Below are 21163 nucleotides of genomic sequence, written 5' to 3'. Positions count from 1 at the left end.
CTTGAAGGTCTCTTCCAACCTGGTTTATTCTATGTATTCTATGTATTCTATGTATAATTCTACTTGGCAGTTAACACATTACAAGAGTACCATGCAGGAGAGAATGCTAAATAAGAGTTAAATGTAAGCTAGTCAGACTAATTTGGGGGGAAAAAAAGAGTTAATTAAAAGGCAGCTAAGCTCAGGAAACCTCTCTTTGGTTCTTTCACACATTTATGGTGCAACTCTGCAAATCACTAAGCATCTTAAAAGATTTAGCTTCTTCCCTGTGAGCTAGCCATGTATTACACCTTTCCTTTAAGTAAAGGCAGATGGAAAAGGAAAGTTTTACCTGGATCCAGAACCATAAGACTTGGACTCAATTCCATGAAGGCAGTCCTGAAGAGAGCTAATAAGTACTTTACAGCGATCATCTGCAGATACTTTGGACTGTTTAATTAAGGAAATTGCCGTTACCAAGGTCTCTATAGCACTGCCATAGTCCCCTGAAAATGACAGAAGATCATGATCAGAAAACTATGCCCACTACAAACACAGACATTTATCTGCAACGGTGTTTCTATTTCGAGTACCTTCCCTTCAACAGACACTCAGATCGTTTACTGTAGAATCAAGTATTAAAACGTTGTCCAGATCAGCACTCAGAAGGCTTTCTCAAAGGCACAGTGCAAAAATCAGTCATAGGTTGTACAGAGGCTTTTAGGCTGCCAGTTTCCTAATACAAAGGCTTTGAAATCATTCAGGTGGATAGAATCACAGAGTCAAATAATTTCAGGGGCTGGAAGGGACCTCAAAGGCTCATCCAGTCCAACCCCACTGCCAGAGCAGGAGCACCCACACCAGATTACACAGGAACACATCCAGGCAGATTTTGAGTATCTCCAGAGAGGGAGACTGCACAACCCCCCTGGGCAGCCTGTTCCAGTGCTCTGTCACCCTCACAGGGAAACATTTTTCCTCATATTTGCATGAAACTTCCTATGCCTCAATTTCCACCCATTGCCCCTTGTGCTGTCATTGGACACCACCCAGCAGAGCCTGACTCCATCCTCTCAGGATTCACCCTTTACATATTTATAAACATTGATGAGGTCACCTTTCATTCTTCTCCAAGCTAAAGAGCCCTCAGCTCTCAGTCTCTCCTCATACAGAAAATGTTCCATTCCCCTAATCATCCTCGTGGCTCTGTGCTGGACTCTCTCAAGCAGCTCACTGCCTTTCTTGACCTGAGGGGCCCAGAACTGGACACAATATTCCAGATGCAGCCTCAGAAGGGCAGAGAGGGAAGAGAACCTTTCTCGACCTACTGGTCACAGCCCTTCTAATCCACCCCAGAATGGCCTTGGCCTTCCTGGCCACAAGAGCACATTGCTGGCTCATGGTCATCTTTCCACCCACCAGGGCCCACAGGTCCCTCTCCACTTCACTGCTCTCCAGCAGGTCCGTCCCCAGCCTCTACTGGTGCAAGGAGTTGTTGCTTCCCAGGTGCAAGACTCAAGAGCTAACACGCTGATGGAGTTTTACTAACCAGCACTGGCATCTGATACAGCTCTCGAAATGGCACTGCTTGAGATGGCCCTATTTCTATTCATGATTTCTTCAAATTCTGCTTCACTCAGAGGTGTCCTTGCAGCATCCATTTCTCTGCAAGCAATAAAAAACCCACAAACTAGCGTTTAAAAAGTTAAGAAAACACTTCCTAAGGTATCATTGCAGTTTTAACAATCCAAGTTTGCATCTTTAAAGCAAAGTGACAAACAGAAAAGAAAGCAGGATCTGGGTTTGGGTTTTAAGGACCACGATACAGTATAAAATGCTGAAACCTAACCAAAAAACACACCAACCACAGTTACAAAAACCCCCAAAACAATTAAGTCACTGCTGTATTAAGAGACTTATTCCTGTCCATCCCAGCTATTCTGAAGATTCAGCAGCACTTAGTATGGTGCTGTGCAAGCATTTACAAAATCTTCATTCAATCCCTGCAGGTATGCAAGTAGGTATTATCCCAACTGAATCCATGTGGAAATACATGTACAGAGGCAATGCAACTTTGAGCAAAATCAGAGATCATTTTTATAACAATACTGGAATTACAACTATATGATCCTGTTTCCCAGATCTTAACTAAGACCAGAATGCTATAACTTAGGAAAAGCAGCAAATACAGTCTATCAAACACTCGGTTTTCAGAATGATACTTCAACATTTCACAGCTAATTTTGGTTTGCTTTTTTTCTTTTTTCTTTCCTTTTCTTTTTTTTTTTTTTCCTTTTTTAAATTTTTTTTTTAAATTTTTTTTTTTTTTAAATTTTTTCTTTTGTTTTGTTTTGGTTTTAAATTTAATTTCTGGTCAGGTTCCAGTTGTTCCAATTTGCTCTCCAAACCAGTTCACAGTAAGGAGGAAGCAATCAAGCAGAATTCTCATACACCTTTTTTTTTTTTATTTTCAATATCAGCTACCTAAGATAGGGTTTCCAAAGTAACAAGAAGTTAATGCATACAAAAAAATCAACCACTTTTCCCACAAGTTTTGCAGTGTCCTATTAGCCAGTCTTTGCATCATAGAGCAAATTTGGAGCAACGTGTTAGAGACAAATGTTGACTGTGCAACTGGCCCACTGCTCGACATTTCTACAACAGTGTTAGTTCTTCTGGTAGAAAGAAAATGCAGAATAATAAGCAATGCTATCCTCTTAATTGCAAGAAGTGGAACAAGATCCTATAGCCAGTTTAGCATAAGAGGAAATGTCTAAAAATTCATACCTCCCTGAGTTTTGAGTATTATTTTTCGTGTGCCTCCCATAGAATGGAATATGTAATTTTTCTCTTATGGACATGTTATTTCCAGTGAAACGCCTATGGTATATAATTAATGACAATTTAAATAGTTATGGATGAGAGTTTTAACATAATAATGAAAATACTGGACAGCAAGTTGTACTGTCCTATTCCCACTCCTTCCCTCCCCAGACATTCTACAAACTGCAATCTCGATTCTGTCCAGCAAAAGAAACAAAAACAAACAAAACCAACAGAAACCACACCAACACCTTATTGTTTCATTATATTTCAGGCAATTAAGCCAAATGCTCGAATTTCTACAGCTTCTATATGAACATAGTTATGTACAGAAGTGTGGGGGCGTCTTAAAATCTGTGATGAAAAGGAGAATCAAAGCAAAGCATCTTTACAGAAAACATTTCAAGCAAGAGAAGCGTCTCTCACGCTAGCGGTAACACGACAGCTGAAAAATCCAAATGGAACTATGCAGAAAGAGTCTCTCTTACAATTTATCCCAACATTTTCTGTGACAAATACCAACATGGTGAAAACCAAGAGACAGCAGCATGACAGAGATGGTTTGAAAGCGCAGGTTAACGAGAAAGGTGTTTCAAACAAGATGTGAAAAACTCGACAAGTCAGAGACTCAACAAACTCTGCCCCAGATAGGATTAACCACAGGAAAAGCCACTGCTACAAATACAGCAAGGTTGCACCACAGGAGCAGAAGCATCTTGACAGGAAAGGCAGGTAAAAGTCTTGCAGTGAAATTAACACCTGGCTTTTGAGAAAAAGACTTCAACTTTGAATGGAATCCTGGAGGGAAAAGGGAGAAGCAGAGCTGCTGAAAGATGAGAATGGTATGAGCTTGGTATGGCACTGTACTCAACATACGCACATAGTCAGAGAATTCCAGAGCATTCTAAACAAGACAGATTGCAAAGCAGGATGACAAAGGTACAAAGTCAGAATTTCAAGTTAAGACAGAAGCACAACCAGAAGCTGCTGCTTAAGAAATTATATGCAAGTTTTCACTTAGAACACACTGAATGGTGACACTGCCAAATACAAACAGCGAAGACAAACAGTTCAGAGCTGAAAAGGGAAAGAGACATTACTGGGGTTTCACTTCAGGATTTTCTTACTGCTACAACAACATTTCTGAGAGATGTTTCACTGAGAGGGGTGAAAGGGGACAATTAGAAGACTGCTGGGATCCCCCTCCAGCCCTATTTTTCATTATTTCTAGCGTCTGCTTTAAGAAGGAAAATCAAATCCTTCCTCTGAGCGGAGTATAATCTGCTACCAAGCACATGACACCAAAAGCACTCACCTTCCAGGTGGCCCATAGTCACCTCTGTCATATGGTGGAGGTCGACCATATGGATCTGTCGGAGGTGGGCCACGGCTGTCTGAAGTAGGTATGCCACTATTGGCAGGTGGGGGGAAGAAAGCTGGATTCACATGTGGTGCAGGTGGTGGAGCACCTGGAGGTGGCCCAGGGAGATGTGGAGGGGGAGCAAGAGTCAGGGGCGGCCCCAGAGGGCCAGGTGGACGAGGGGGAAATGGACCCGGAGGTGGAGGTGGACCCTGCTGAGGAGGTGGAGGACCTGGTGGTGGCCCATAGCCTGGAACTGGCGGTGGAGGGCCTGGAGGAAGTGGCCCAAGTGGAGGCTGACCAAAAGGCTGTCCTGGAAACAGAACTGGTGGTGGTGGACGGTCACCACGATTAGGAGGTCCAGCTAATGGAGGTGGGAGGACCTGACCAGGAGGTGGAGGGCCTGGCGGGCCTGGCGGGCCAGGAGGACCTAAAGGTGGGCGTGGGGGAGTTTGTCCAGCTAAAATTAAAGAAAAAAAAATAAATAAGAGGAGTTAATAAATACAAATAAATAAACTTAGTGAAATAATTCAATTTCTTCCTTTGTAAAAAATTATTCTTTGAAGCAACAACAGCAAGGAAAAAAAAAACCCCAAGCCCAACCAAAACCAGGCGACAGAGCAATCTGCAACTCACACAAGACATGCAGGGTCCCACTTTGGGTCTATTAGCTTGGAACATTTTTAACAGAGAACAACATCAACTTGAAAACTGACAAGCCCCCCTCAAGTACTTCATCAACTGTTACTGTTACCAACTCCTCCCCTCCACCCTCGAAACACTGCATCCTACTTACTCCTGCAGCTAGTCTTTCATATGAGGCGCAAGATATATTACGTCTATCATACATACATGAAAAGCTACATCGGAGAAGGCAAATGAAATACCTGAACCTACTTTCAGGTCCCCATGAATGGATTTTCAATTTGACCATGTCCCTTTGACTGTCAGGAGACTATCTACTACTGAATATTTATTAACAAATACTTCAGCTGAAACTAGATTGTCACTGTAATGCATTGCAGTGTTAAGAGAGATTTCTCCTCTAGCATATACCTGACTAAACATGAACACCTCCTCTTCACATCTGTGGTATTCTAAGAGCCAACTAATTGACCTGTCAGTGAGCACGAACCAAAGCTGGATTGCTGATGATGTGCAAGCTTGCAAGGCAGTAAGGAACAGAGTTACTTTATGCTGTGCAACACAGGCATCCTCCCCCGCATATAGGAGATCAGGAAATCTGACACACACACTGCCCTGAAGTCTACTTGCTAACATGATCTTAATTTTTTAACACTTTAGAAATACATCCACTGACATGGTATAAAGAACATCTCTAAAAACTGTTATTAGATGGCTAAGAAATTCAGGAAGTACAATTTCCCCTTTGAGTATCAACAAAGAGATACTGCTGAATCCTACGGTCCAGCTGTAAACACTGATTATAGCACATCACTGAACTCCCTTGATCTCCATAATTACCCAAGTAAGTGCATTAACACAAGAAAACACAATGAAATTGACATTTCACATATGAGTCAGTTCACCTGGGAAAGGTGGTGGTGGCCCTCCTGGCCCCGCTGGTCCAGGGAACCTGTCTCCACCTGGAATGGCACCTGGAAAACGACCTCGCCCTCTATTACTAGGTGGAAATGCTGCTCTTGAGCTTCCCCCAGGGGGGCCAGCTTTACCTTCCCCAGACATCTGGCCAGACTGTGTGGCTGCAATGGAAAAAATAAAAAGAAACACAATTACATCAAACTAGGTTAAAGTTTTTCAACTCTCCATCTAAAGACTCACGTAGTGCATGGTCTTAGGAGCATCAACTTGTTCCTCAGGTAACCACACCCAAAGGTTAAGTGGGGAGGAAAAGTGCTTCGGTAAAATATGGCAATATCCCCACGCTAATGAAACAGCATCTGGGGGAACTGCCAGCCCATCCTTTAGTGCAGCCTAAGGCCATAAAAGCAACATTTGCACATTAGGAATGGGAAGTAAAAAAGATAAGGTGCCAGAGGACAGCACAACACACAATCTCTCTTCCTCGTTTTACCGTAGGCTCCACCTACCCAGACATCAGAACCCAGTCCAATTTATCGACAAATGTTCAATTTCTCAATCCTGTTGTGGGTTTCATTGTTTGGGTGGATTTGATTTTTTTTTTTTAAATCACAAGAAAACTGAGAAAGCATCTCCAACTGCAGGACAAGAGTTTCACAAAGCTGCAACCTTCTCCCAGTGAGTGCTCTCTCCTTGCAAAACAACGGATTTTCAGTACATTGAGGGATTTCTCTTTCTTCTATGAGAGCTATCTGCAGCTTCATTCACTTCCCTGGAAGTACTTCCATTCTAAACCACACAGAAATTACCAGATGCTGAGAGAAGAGCTGCAGTATTACTTTTAGAATACACTTCTATTTTACCAAGACAGTACATGAGAAATGCTTACTTTTCCTTGACTGCATTTCAAACTGACTCAGAAACTGTTTATTACATGGAGTCACAACAGGATTCTGCCCATGCAATTCTCTTTTAGGTAATAAATCCATCAGCTTTTTGGAGGATGCTTCTGATCCCACACCCACAAGGGCAAATCTGAAAGGAAGCAGTAAAGAAAAAAAAAGTTACACTAGAGTTTTCCCATTTCTTGGATATCTTGATGCTTCATGGAACAGTGAGCACTTGCAGCCCAGAAAGCCAATCACATCCTGGGCTGCATCAAGAGAAGCAGAGCCAGCAGGGCCAGGGAGGCGATTCTCCCTGGCTACTCTGGTGAGACCCCACCTGGAGCACTGTGTCCAGTTCTGGAGCCTCTATTACAGGAAGGATTTGAAGGTACTGGAACGTGTCCAGAGAAGGGCCATGAGGATGAGCAGAGGGCTGGAGCTCCTCTGCTATGAGGACAGACAGAGAGTTGGGGTTGTGCAGTCTGCAGAAGAGAAGGCTCCAAGGAGACCTAATTGTGGCCTTCCAGTATCTGGAGGGGGCTACAAGAAAGCTGGGGAGGGACTTTTGAGGGTGTCAGGGAGTGATAAGACTGGGGGGGATGGATCCAAACTAGAAATGAGTAGATTCAGGTTGGATATTAGGAAGAAGTTCTTCCCCATGAGGGTGGTGAGAGACTGGCACAGGTTGCCCAGGGAGGCAGTAGTAGAAGCCTCATCCCTGGAGGTTTTTGCAGGCCAGGCTGGATGTGGCTGTGAGCAACCTGCTGTAGTGTGAGGTGTCCCTGCCCATGGCAGGGGGTTTGGAACTGGCTGAGCCTTGAGGTCCCTTCCAACCCTGACAGCTCTATGATTCTATGATCAATAAACAGAGACTAGCAGCAGTTCACATACTGACAGTGACGAAAACTGAGAATTCTTCCCCCGTTTCCACCCTTTCAAACTTCTTTTCTTTTCCAGAAGCAAAGGACAAAGTTCTTACCCTTTAGACTGGCCATTAGCACGATTTTCAAAAAATTTTATCTCCAAAATATCATTTACCCCCAGTGAATGAACTGCTTCAGTTAAGTCTTCATCTGTTGTCCACTGGGGGGAAAAAAAAAAGTATTAAGAGACTATGAAAGTTTATCTATAAAAGAAACCATGAAAAAGGCAAACAAGTTTGCCATGGCCTATTTTTTTTTTTGTGGTGTAAAATTGTTCAAGAGAAATACTTAATTCAGGCTGTCAGTGACTTTTGGAGAACGGTCCCATGTATATTTTGCAATTCTCAGAAAATTCCTTTGTGAAATGAACACACTTCCCTAAGTGCTACATTGCATCAATTCCCCCTCACAATATAGCAGCTACAGAACGCCAGCAAAAATCTGTTGTTTTCTGAGTACAAGGCTTCAGCTGAACTTTCTATAGAACTGCTATTTTCCCCCCCCCCCCCACAACTAACCATTTTTTTTTTCCTCCCACCTATTCCATTATTCCCACACAAAAGTCAATTTTAAACACCACAATTAGCCAGGTGCTCTTTAGGAGAGCGTTGACTAACAAGAGGCTAGTGAGCTGTGCATTATTTGCACAAAAATAGCAGGATTTACAGACAAAAGGGAAGCTCCTACAGAAACTGCAGCTAGAAGTAACTGCTTCCACCTAGCCAAATGTGCTTGGCTCTAACTTCCCATTGCTTGCAATACAAAGTTTAACAGTATCTAAAGAACCACAAATATACCAACACTCAGGCATTTTCCTACTTGTGTAATCCAGCACCTCTTCAAATTTCACATGGGAAGTGCAAAGCAGGCTTTCAAAACTCTGAGCTATTTATTTGATCTCTCTCAAATCAAGTTTTCTCCTAAAACCTCAACTTACTTCCCTGAAAGCTAAGCACCAATTAAACAGAAATGCTCACGTAAATAAATGCAACTTTTGTGGATCCAATTCAAATGGTAAGTAATGGATACAAACTGCTGCAGGTTGGGGCACCTGCTTTAAAATCCTCTAGCATTTCACTGAGATGTGCTCAGCCAAATCACATGCATTTCACTGATTCCATTCATACTAGTCAACTGTATTATTTGCACAAAAATAGCAGGATTTGCAGACAACAGAAGTGATCCTGATCCCTTCCACTAGATCCTGATCTAGAGGAGTATGTCCCTGCCTGTGGCAAGGAACCTGGCACCAGATGATCTGTAAGGTCCTTTCCCACACAAAGCATTCTACAATTTAACTTTTTAATGGTACAACTATTAAGCCAACTTCTCCCTTTACTTACTTCTTGTCTCCTGAAATTAGTAGAGTGTAATAAGCCATGAAAAGAACATCTAAGCACCCACAAAGCATTATTTTCCAGGTTTAGCACTAGTAAGAAATTAATCAGATGGGGAAAATTAACTTGAATGAGAACTTTTCAGGCATGGACTTGGAAGACTTTCACTTCAGGTAAACAGATATAAACTCTGGTTAATTCAGCTATTAACCAGCTCTTGCATTTTGTTTGCTTAACTGCAATTAAAATGATTTAATGCTAACAAAAGTAATTGTCTTAAGGGCAACAGCAGTTATCCCAAATCTGTTTACTCCTAGGGCAGGAGAAACAAGCCTCGAGGCAAGTACCTGAAAAGAGTTTTGTTGCAACAGTCAGTGCCCCGGGAAAAAGGTGAAAACTAATTCGAAGGAAATCCCACAAAATCTTCCAGTTCCTTTGTAAACTATAAACTTCAGCAAGAGTTTACTAAAACTTTGGGTTTTTTCCAGTACCCTTAAAGTGTTCTGCAAGAATCAAGTATTTGGTAGTTTAAATCTGTTCTCCTCTTTCATCCAGTCCTCTGAAAAGCCTAAGAAGATGGTAGCACAAATAGCCCTTTCAAACACTAAAACCAGAGGAAACTTTAAAGGTGATATTTACTGAATATTTGCTCAAGTTTTCAGATATCAAGACAGCTCCAGACAGGCTTACTAGCTTTCAGTAAGAGAAAAGAAAACAAAACAAACCCACTTGCCTTGCTTGGGGGCCTACATATATATATAGTTGAGGCTACTGAAGTCTGGAAAAGGCTCCAAGGAGACCTAATTGTGGCCTTCCAGTACCTGAAGGGAGCTACAAGAAAGCTGGGGAGGGACATTTTAGGGTGTCAGGGAGTGATAGGACTGGGGGTAAGGGAGCAGAACTAGAAATGGGTAGATTCAGATTGGATGTTAGGAAGAATTTCTTCCCCATGAGCATGGTGAGGCACTGGAACAGGTTGCCCAGGGAGGTGGTAGAAGCCCCACGCCTGGAAGTTTTTAAGGCCAGGCTGGATGTGGCTCTGAGCAACCTGATCTAGTGTGAGGTGTCCCTGGCAGGGGGGTTGGAACTGGCTGATCCTTGAGGTCCCTTCCAACCCTGACACTTCTAAGATTCCACTTCCTATAAACCCATTTTTAAAGCCAAAAATATTTACAAAGAACGACGTTCACAATTCAAACTCCTGGATACACCTACACAGCGAGATACTTACCCAAGTAAGATTTCCAATGTACAAGGCAATTCTTTTTCCAGTATATGTATAGACAACATTTGGTGCAGCTCCTTTACCTACGTCATCCCCAACAGACGGTGGGAGGGAATCCATGTAATCACGATCTTCTGGGGCATCTCCATTATTCGCCGATGGAGAAATCACATCATCATACAAATCAATTTGATCATGCCCACCATACTCAGCTTCCTAAAACACAAGAGACACACTTCTGGTTATACTCAACACGAAACACACTTCAAACTCCCTGGAAAACAAAATGTTGTGACAGGCACCGCCTTCCACAGACGTGGTAAAGCCTGATCCAACACGCGCGCTGCTGGAAAGCCAAGCAGCCCCCAGCCTCACCCACACTGCAGCACATGGAATTCTTATGACCTTAGGACACATTTTAAATAGAGAGGAAAACACAACATCCACAAGAACTACCTCTGACCACTGTTCTGAAATATTTTTGCCCTTGTAAGCCCAAGAGAAACACAAGCCCTCCTCTCAGAAGGGAGCAGACATGAGCAGTCATGAGCAAAAGGAGAGGCTAGCACCCATTTCCAAGTAAATCTTTTTTCCATCAAAACACTTGGTAGAGCGAACAGATGGAGCTTCAAGAGCCTTGTTGACAAACACAGTATTCTACCTTTCAGATTTCTGCTGCACACTTTATTTTTACCTCCTGATTCACAGAAGGGCCGGGATTCTCTTTCATTAAACTCAATAAACCCAAGGGCTTCTACGTATTCATACATTTATTCATGGGCTACAGAGGGACTATTCTACAGCATCAACTTTCACAGGATACTTTGCCACATACAAATGCTGGCACTTCAAAAGCCTGCAGAGGGTTCCTGGACTTGGGCTGCTGAGGGAGCTGGCAAAACTGCTCACCACGCCACGTTCCATCATTTACCAGCAGTCCTGGCTAAGTGGGGAGGTCCCAGTTGTCTGGAGATTGGCAAAACCCATCCACAAAACAGGACAGAAGGAGAACCCAGGGCACTACAGACATGTTAATCTGACTGGGGTGCCAGGGAAGGTCATGGAATGGGTCACCTTAATTGCAATTATGCAGCATGTGCAGAGCAACCAGGCAGGTGCTCAGGCCCAGTCAGCATGGGTTGATGAAGGTCAGGTCCCACCTGACAAACCTGATCTCCTTCTACAACAAGGTGACCTGCTGAGTGGATGAAGGAAAGGCTGTGGATGTTGTTTTGCTGGACTTCAGTAAAGCCTTTGACACCGTTTTCCACAGCATTCTCCTGGAGAAACTGGTTTCTTACAGTTTGGATAGGTGGATGCTTCACTGGGTTAAGAGCTGCCTGGATGGCCAGGCCCAGGGAGTGGTGGCAAATGGAATTTAATCCAGTTGGTGGCCAGTCCCAAGCAGTGTTTCCCAGGGCTCAATATCGAGGCCAGGTCTCTTTAATATCTTTATCAGGGATGTGAATAAGGGATTGAGTGCACCCTCACTAAGTTTCCAGGTGACATTAAATTGAGCAGGAGTGCTGATCTGCTTGAGGGTAGGAAGGCTCTGCAGAGGATCTGGCCAGGCTGGATCAATGGGCCAAGGTCAGCTGTATGAGGCTTAAAAAAAGCCAAGTGCTGGGTCCTGGACTTGGGTTGCAACCCCAGGAAATGCTACAGGCTTCGGACAGAGTGGCTGGAAGGCTGACAGTCAGAAAAGGACCTGGGGATGCTGCTTGACAGCCATCTGAACATGAGCTAGCAGTGTGCTCAGGTGGCCAAGGCGGCCAACAGCACCCCGGTCTGTATCGGAATAGTGTGAGCAGTAGAAGTAGGGAAGTGACAGTGCTCCTGTACTTGGCACTGGTGAGGCTGCACCTTAAACACCACCTTCAGTTTTGGGCCCCTCACTACAAGAAAGATGTTGAGGTGCTGGAGCACGTCCAGAGAATAGCAACAAAGCTGGGTAAGGGTCTAGAGATTAAAGTCTTAGAGCAGCAGCTGAGAGAACCAGGATTGTTTAGTGTGGAGGAGGCTGAGAGGACACCTCATTGCTTTCTATGACTAGCTGAAAGGTTGTGGTGAGGTGGGGGTCAGTCTCTTGTCCTTAGTATCAGGTGATAGGATGGGAGGAAAGAGTCTGAAACTGTGCCAGGGGAGGTTTAGATTGGGTATTAGGAAAAAATTCTTTCAGTAAAGACTGGTAGGTATTGGAATATGCTCCCCAGGGAGGTGGTGGAGCCATGGCTCCTGGAAGTGTTCAAGAAACGTGTAGACAAGGCACTCCCAAGCACGGTTTAAATGGCCATGGTGATGTTAGGTTCATGTTTGGACTCAACTATCTTGGAAACCTTTTCCATCTGAAACAAATCTGTGAGTCGATGACTCCTCCACCCTGACCCAGAACAGAAACTGCCTCACCAAGTTTTGGCATCAAGACCTATTTCAGCATCTGCTATCTTGGGAATCCACATCCAGAAACCCACACAACCATCATAGATGGAATAGTTAAGGTACTAGATACGGTGACTAGAGAGAATGAAGCTGGGTTCCACAGAAAAGCAGCTGCAAAGCTAGCAAACTTGATTAAACTCAAATATATTCACAACCATCATCAGATGGTGAGCTGTCTTGACAATATGAAAATATGCAGCAGATGATAATGAATGCTAAGTATGAGTAAGTATCACTAAAACTGAAAATTAATAAACCTAATCAGATTAGCCAAGGTTTGGCATTGTCAGCCTATTTAGATTTGATCTTCAACAACCTGCACAGTCCCAATAAACCCTAAACTTCAACAGAAAAATTATCTCTCTTAAATTTATCACGATTCAGTTAAGTAAGGGTTTCACATCTTCACTTAGCCTGTCTAGTTCTCCATCTCTGTTTGATTCCTTCTATCATTACAGTTAATGAAAGTAGGTTCAAAGAACTGCCTGGGACAGGCCTAAACATGACATCTTATAGCAAGATTAAGGATGATGTGACAAGGCAATTAAGGAAATCCTCTGCTCAATGTGCAGTAATTCCAGCCATCCGTGTGCATGCACGATGATTTCAGGGAAGCAGAATTTACTCTTGGTAGACAGATCCAAACAAGCAGCCACCAGTTATACAGAAGATGTACACCAACCTATCTCTCTGAGAAGGCTGAGGTCAGCATTACCAAAACCCCAAAGCAGGCAGCAAGCCACAGCTTTGCTGCTCTTCCCTACTGGCAAGAAACTCCTCCAAAACAGACGAAGTTTCCATCACGTAGGCTTTCAGGTCACTATCAAAGGAGGGAGAGAATTATCAGGGTAGCACATTCTGCCTGCAATCTTTTGAGGGGCCCAAAGTGTCTGACAGCACCAGTGCCTCACTTCAAAAAAAATCAATAAAGACACTACAGAAAACCTGATGCTGTTCACCACAATATTCTCTTACATCACGCTGGTTCTGCAGCCAGCACGGAATTCGTTCGGTTAGCAGTCTGTCAACAAGGTGTGTGGTTAAATGATTAAGACTGATCTGAGTCAGCAACTGCAAGCCTAGATGGAAGAGAGGCGTCTGGATGGCTGTTGCACAAGATCCAACAGTCCTTCTTCCTTCATACATGTACCATGGAAACTTACCTAAACACACCCTTCCTCCCTAGGTGCTGAAGAGTAAGAAAAAGAATACACAAAGTGATACTTCTCCACTCTTAGCTATTTCAACAAAAGCTCTGCCTCTACCAGGAATTGGTTTTGAACCCTTCTGACTTCCTCTGTTAAAGAGTAGACCTTCAAGCTCTTACAGAAATTTGTTCTGCTCAGCTACAGTCACTCGGAATCTTGCACACAGGCACGCTGCAAAAAGTCAGCATGGTTATTCTGGCCTCCTCTACAACTAACTCAGAGTGGCAACACACTTCCAAAGTCCATGTTTTAACTAGACCACAGCCATAAACACTACAACATTTGCTCTGGAAAACCAGGATTGAAATTCCACATGCTGTGCTATGAAGTGGTGCTGGGTGAGTAAAAGGGCACCAACAAGATACGCTCTCAAATTCACATCAGGGTAGCTGTTAGATTTTCAGCTACTCAGCCCTTCCTCAAGCTTTTGTATGCTAATTACAGTTTGCAGGGGTTTTCTGCAACACTGAAATATGAAAACCATAAACACATGGAACACCATGGTCATGTCCAGAAGGGATAAATTAAAACTGTTGTTTCTTTTTGGAACTTAAAAGCCTCTGAGTTGCAGAGGTCACTCCCTTTACAAATGCTGACAAGCCCTATGAGGAGAGGCTGAGGGAGCTGGGGTTGCTCAGCCTGGAGAAGAGGAGGCTCAGGGCAGACCTTATTGCTCTCTACAACTACCTGAAGGGAGGTTGTAGCCAGGTGGGGGTTGGTCTCTTCTCCCAGGCAACCAGCACCAGAACAAGAGGACACAGTCTCAAGCTGTGCCAGGGGAGGTTTAGACTGGACGTTAGGAAGAAGTTCTTCAGTGAAAGAGATTGGCCATTGGAATGTGCTGCCCAGGGAGGTGGTGGAGTCACCATCACTGGAGGTGTTTAAGAAGAGACTGGATGGGGTTCTTGGTGCCATGGTTTAGTTGATTGGATGGTGTTGGATGATAGGATGGACTCTATGATCTCAAAGGACACTTCCAACCTGGTTAATTCTATTCTATTCTGGTTTAGAAATAACTTTTTCTCTCTTTTTTTATTTTCTTCAAGCAAAATTTTTCTGAACTGTGGCAGAAACATTCACCACCATGGGCAAATTTGTTAGACTAGGATTCATTTGCCTTTTCCACTCCATTCTGTTCAATTCAAGAGTTAAACACTGAATTATGCCTCCAAAAGGATATTAAATACACACACATAATTTTTTTCTTGATTTTTTTTCCCCCCCTCCAGAATTAAGAGGAAATTTTAAAATGAAATTTTATTTAAATCACTGAAATATTTATCTGGCTTCTCTTTTATCTTTATTTTCCATTCCACTTACAGTATTGTGTGGCCAAACACTCTAAATACACAATTAGTATCCTTACTTTTTAAAAGGTCCTGAAGTTAAAGAGATAAGCAAAAGCTTTTCTGGTTTCAATTAGCTGCCTGAACACAGACAGGAACCTTAACAAAACAGCAGGCTTTGATGTTTCTAAAATAGCACACTGCCTGTGGCAGAAACATTCACCACCGTGGACAAGTTTGTTAGACTAAGATTCATATTTACTCTACAGGCCCGAACACTCCCAAGCTCTACAACTAACACATCACTAAAATTGAAGCAATCTGTTCCCCTGTCAAATAGGGCAGCTGAAAATCCCCAAGTAGTCAAAAGTATAACTTAAACATAGTATTGCTGTCTGCATTGGAACAAAGCTAAGAGGTGTCAGAGAAGATGGTCTCAGGTTTCCTTTGTAGTTTGATAATTGCAAATAAATAAAGGTTTTCTCTTCCCCAGGCCCTTTTCAGCAGCTCAACAGGACTGAGGAATACATATGCAACAAGATATTCTGCATAAAATTTATAATAAATCCATGTCTGCCAGCTTGTGGTTTTTATGACCAGGACAGCTGTGCCCTTCTGAGTAGAAATTTATTACAGCACAATGTGTCCATCCCCTCCCATAACGAGACAACCGTCTTCCTGATATAAATGCCGGGCTTAATGATCTTTTATGTAGTCACTAAATGCTACCTTTCAATTATTTATCACATAAAGGAATATTTTTCCGTGTTGTAGACACAAAATCAAGACACTAACATGCATCTGTAGCCACAGAGATTTCAAGATAATTAGCCTCTTAGTTGCTTATTCCAACTGTATCACTTTCATTATCCAGCCACCAAACACAAAAGTCCAAACTCTTTCATTTCTAATTTGTTATCATTTAAATATCAAGCTAGAACACCACAGGCATGTTTGGACAGACCATACAATGCAACTCTGCAAGTACACTCAGAGTATAAACAAAGCAAGCACTTCTTCCACAGCATTAAAATAAGATATTCTTAAATTGTTTTGTACACTCTGCTTGGTCAGAATGATTTTTATATGTGTGTGTGTGTGTATAATAAAACCAGTTGTTTACTATTTAATTATGAGTGTATGGGAAAAAAGCAACAAACAAAACACAAAAAGCTCATCAGAGAACTTGGCAATGCACACTGGTCACATCTTTGTGGCTGAAGAAAAGTAAAGGTATGATGGCCAAAGCTGCAGGCAACCTTCAGTCAGACCCAAGCTGGCCTCTCGTGCACAGGCTTCTCATTATCCCAGTATCAGGCAAGGATACACTAGGGATTTCTGTATAAAAACACCCCCTAATATTTGCTAAAGCACCTCTAGACCTATAGTATTCTGCCACCAAGAGAAGGCCAGCCTCAGCCATTTGCATACAGATTATGCAGGCCTCAGGTGAAGCACAGATCTCTCTTTTTTCTCCAAGAGGAAGAGCTGTAATGTGTGTAGGGAGATGGTAGGAAGAATCTGGAGGTGCTGGAACATGTCCAGAGAAGGGCCACGAGGATGAGCAGAGGGCTGGAGCTGCTCTGCTGTGAGGACAGACTGAGGGAGTTGGGGTTATTCAGTCTGGAGAAGAGAAGGCTCTAAGGAGACCTAATTGTGGCCTTCCAGGATTTGAAGGGGGCTACAAGAAAGCTGAGAAGGGACTTTTGAGGGTGTCAGGGAGTGATATAGGACTGGGAGGAATGGAGTAAAACTAGAAATGGGGAGATTCAGATTGGATGTTAGGAGGAAACTTCCCCATGAGGGTGGTAAGAGGCTGGCACAGGTTGCCCAGGGAGGTGGTGGAAGCCTCATCCCTGGAGGTTTCTGCAGCCAGGCTGGATGTGGCTGTGAGCAGCCTGCTGTAGTGTGAGGTGTCCCTGCCCATGGCAGGGGGTTTGGAACTGGATGCTCCTTGAGGTCCCTTCCAACCCTGACAATTCTATGATTCTATAGTCAAATATGCTATGCAACACCTACTTCTTACAGGTCACAAGCAATGTATGCAAGAAGTACACGTTTCAAATGTAGTTTCAGAACAAGTCTTTAAATAAATACAAAATACCCCTGGCTGGGGAAGCCAGCTTAGAAGAACAAAGTGGAAAATGCCTCAACCAGGTCTTCAAAAAAAAGAAAGCACTCTTTAAAAAAAGAAATACAACTAGTGGGAGCCAAATTAAGTAAAGCTGTAAGCCTGAGGACAAATAATATGATTATTATGAACAATAAGCTAATGAATGAACAAGAGGCAACACTGACATAGTTTTGATGAGCTCCAGATGGAATGGAAAAGACATAATTTTACTAAAAAGATCTGGCATAAAATTGAGTTAGTTAACTCAAGCAACACTAAATAGAACCCAAGACAGTTCTCAGCTGGCCACCCATCTTAGCAAGCTCATAAACCTGTGGCTCTCTGCTCTTTATTTCACACTTAGAATCTGTGGATCATTTAAGGCTAATCGAGCAGAAGATCCCCTCCCTCCCTTCTCCTCCAAAAAGCACTATAAAAATCCCAGAAACCCACAAGCAGAAGTACCCTGAGGCCCAGAACAGGGCAAAACAGCTAAGGGAGGCCCCTTCAGCCCCAAATCCTAAACGATCCATTTACTGCCGATGCAAACAAATTTTGCCCCGGTTCAGGTATAAAGAAAGTTATACTGTGTCCAGAACAACAATGCTGCACAAGTGTGTTTTTCAGTCCCTCCTACCAGAAAAACTAGTGGAAAGAGTTCTTGTAGTCCAACTCAAACTAATGTTAAGTCAAATTAATCTAGCACAACACAATGGAGGAGCTATAGCTTATTGATTTACACACAGAGCAATTTTCCCTTACCAAGAATGTTCCATGAGATGTCCACTACATAAATTAATAATGCAAATCATTTTCTCTCTACAGCATTTTCTCAGTATCTTCAGCTATCCACAGGTATGCAGAATCATGTCCCATCTCAACTTAAGCTGGTAGCTTCAAGTCAGAAACAGCTCAGTTCATGAATGGAAGCTTCTAGAGGACCCACCAAAATTAGAAGTAATACTGCAGGCAGTAACAACTAAGCCTTCTTTCACATTTGACAGAAGGAAATAGTCAAGTGCAAAGGTGGCAATCTCTCCCATATATATATTTTTTATATATATAGATACATTTTAAGGTAACATAGCTAACCAAGCAGGTCCTGAGACAACATTAAAGTCACAAAAATGAACTTTGGAGAAGAACAAAGAGCAATTAAAAAAAACAATAAAATTGGGGTGTGGGGGTGGACAACAACAAAACCACAACCAAAAATGCTCCCAACAGATTCCCAAGCTGAGGGAAAAGGGGCACTAGCCTTTTCTCACTTTTCTGCCCTGTATTTCGCAAGGTTCACAGACTGAGGAAGCAGCCTACAGAAGCACAGCCCCAGCAGGACAGCAACTGGAGTGAACACAGCAAAACCAGCAAAAGGATCTCCCAAATCATCATAAGACTCTCTTCAACTGTAGCGTCATACTTCATGCACTATGCCTGGAGGGAATATCAACCACAATCTGGGCAGGCCAGTACAACAAATCACTGCCAAAACAGAAGTGATGGGAATAGCTGTCTGCACTATACTTACAGCACTAAACTGCTCTACTCTGAGGGCTTCTGGCCACATTACTGGATTCAAATTAAAAGGTTTTTTTTCTGAAAAACTGTATTTGCCAGCAGTGTTTTACCTGGAACTGCCTAAATCAATAGCATGTTATTAAAGAAACCCCTATTTAAATTCACATAATAGGTTTTCCAACTGTAAGTGAAAATCCTCACATGCAGGCACGCTCAAGAGCCATCAGGTCCTTTCCACCATCTGCTCTCTGGTATGGCTTTCTTCAACTGCAAACCTTTATGTGGTTACTAATATTCTGAATTACTTTGTCAGTAAGTATCTGAAGAATTAAACTTTCCTGAGGAAGTTTTAAGCTGCTACCCAAATTAACTGTGACTTTCCTAATCCATTACCTATTTCCCAGTTCTCTGTAGGGGTAGGCAGGCACACAGTTGGGCACCACTCAGTAAACCCAGGAAATGTGTGAAAGTGCAGTTGTTCTTGATTATTTATGCTCCAGGGCACGAACAATGCAATCTGGGGCAACACAACCTGGAAAATCTAAGTGTGACAAACGGGACAGATGGCACACGAAACTGATGGGAACATCAAGTTTCGGCAGGATAGCAGGCACAAGGCTTTTTAGGAAAGATGAGAAAGACCCAGAAAAGCAGCCTGCTTGTGAGCCAGGGAATTTCTGTTTAATCCATCCACACTTCCTCATCAAAACAAAGCTCCTCCTCTAAAGAAGAGCTGCGTGGCTATTTTTACTGGGAAATGGTAACTAATAAAAACTTAACAACAAAACCCAACGAGTTTCTCTGGTGCTACCGAATAAAGCTGCACTAGAGTTCTGCCTCCACTGCAAAGAGTGGCCGCTCGGCGGCTGTTTTATTCATCCGCGAACAATGGCAGTATTTCCTCTCCACCACGGGGAAGAGGCTGCTCTCCCCACCGCATCCGGGAAGGTCCCGTCCCCTACGCTCTCCTTCGGCCTGTGGCAGAAGAGGGATCCGGAGTCGCTCCTGCGCGGGCACTCCAGAAGGCAGGCAGTGGCTGGCGGCGCAGCGCGGTGCCTCTCCCGCCCTGCCCGCCAGCAGCCTCCCCTCAGAGACCGCGGCTGGGGGGCGCGCCGCTCCCCGCCAAGCCAGGTCCCGAGAGCACCCGTGGGCAGGGCCGGGCTGGACCTGAGGCGCGGCCTGCTCCCGCCCCATCCTTGCGCAGATCCGCGCCCTCGGCAGCGGCGGCGGGAAAGCCCAGCGCCGCAGCGGCCGAACAATGGCGGCAGCGGCGCGGCCGCCTCGCCGAGGGCCCTGCAGGCGGCGCGGCGGCGAAGGCCGGAGAGGGAAGGAAAAGGAGGGGAGGGGCTGCGCCGCGCCCGCCGGCCACACGTACCTGGTTGAATTCCTCGCCCACATCAGCGTAGATGTCAATGTGATCCACGCCGTCCGCCATGATCCCGCCCGGCCGTGCCTCGGGCCCCCGCCAGCCGCGCCCGGCTCCGGAGCCGCCGCCGCCGCCGGGAGGGGGGAGGGAGGGAGCGAGCGAGCGAGGGGGCGGGACACGAATCGTCACTTCCGTACGAAGATGAGAGACTTCCGGCGGCTGCAAAAGCGGCGGCCACCCGAGGCGGGGAGGGGGCTGCCGCGTCCCGTCTCGTCCCGCCCCGCCGGGGCCGCCCCGCCCCGCGGCGCCTGCCGCTCGTCGTCTGCCCGGGCCGCTTCCCGCCCCCAAGGCGTCCGCGCTGCTGCTCTTCTCTGTGCGGCCATGTTAGGCCACGGGTTCGCGGCGCCTCCGCGGGGCCGGCAGTGCTGGGCCGTCACCGTACGGGGGTGTGCTGCAAAGCGACTCTTTGGAGCCCGTCTGCCTCGGGAGTTGGGGGCTTGTGTTTCTTGCATAGCCTCAGCTCTAAGGAAGGTGCTCCCCTGGCGTGTCAGAGCACGTAGATCGCTTATTAGCAGGGGAATAGGGAGGGTCTTCTTCCCCTGTACTCTGCCCTGATGAAACCACACCTGCAAACCTGTGCCCAGTTTTGGGCTCCCCAATTCGAGAGAGACGGAGACCTGCTGGAAAGAGTCCAAGGGAGAGCCAGGAGGATGCTTAGGGGACTTGAGCATCTCCCCTGTGAAGAGAGACTGAGAGCCCTGGGGCTGTTGAGTCTGGAGAAGAGAAGGCTGAGAGGGATCTGATCAATGCCTATGAATAGCTGAGGGCTAGGTGTCAAGTGGAGGAGGCCAAGCTCTTTTGGGTGGTGCGCACTAAGAAGACAAGAAACAACAGGTTCAAGCTTGAACGTAGAAGATTTCACCTCAACATGAGGTGTGGTGTGAGCAGGGCAGAGTAGAGGGGGAGAGGAACCGCCCTAGACCTGCTGGACACGCTTTTCTTGACGCACCCCAGGATACCATTGGACCTTTTGGCCACAAGGGCACAATGCCATGGAAAAGTTGCTGTCCACTAGGACTCCAAGGTCTTTCCCCATGGAGATGTTTTCCAAGATGATACCATGTTTGAACACATGT

The 21163-nt window shown here is 44.7% G+C and overlaps 1 protein-coding gene across 4 annotated transcripts in view; it reads right to left on the bottom strand.

Moving 5' to 3' along the window:
- CPSF6 (cleavage and polyadenylation specific factor 6) overlaps positions 1-20149 on the bottom strand; it is a 29968-nt gene extending 9819 nt beyond the window's left edge. For 2 of the 4 annotated variants that reach the window (XM_054178034.1, XM_054178035.1), the window contains exons 1-9: positions 20037-20149; positions 10104-10313; positions 7592-7695; positions 6615-6760; positions 5713-5886; positions 4118-4622; positions 2767-2859; positions 1529-1644; positions 332-485 (exon numbers count right to left, since the gene is read on the bottom strand). In XM_054178034.1, coding sequence (XP_054034009.1) covers positions 332-485; positions 1529-1644; positions 2767-2859; positions 4118-4622; positions 5713-5886; positions 6615-6760; positions 7592-7695; positions 10104-10313; positions 20037-20096 — 1562 coding nt within the window. In that variant the 5' untranslated portion in view covers positions 20097-20149. The remainder of the gene's footprint in view (positions 1-331; positions 486-1528; positions 1645-2766; positions 2860-4117; positions 4623-5712; positions 5887-6614; positions 6761-7591; positions 7696-10103; positions 10314-20036) is intronic. The other 2 variants (XM_054178036.1, XM_054178037.1) reach the window with 1 other exon arrangement.
- Positions 20150-21163: the final 1014 nt, after the last annotated feature.

This window comes from Dryobates pubescens, chromosome Z, assembly GCF_014839835.1.
Source record: "Dryobates pubescens isolate bDryPub1 chromosome Z, bDryPub1.pri, whole genome shotgun sequence".
In the NCBI taxonomy this organism is placed as follows: Eukaryota; Metazoa; Chordata; class Aves; order Piciformes; family Picidae; genus Dryobates; species Dryobates pubescens.
This window is presented reverse-complemented; position numbering and strand designations above follow the sequence as displayed.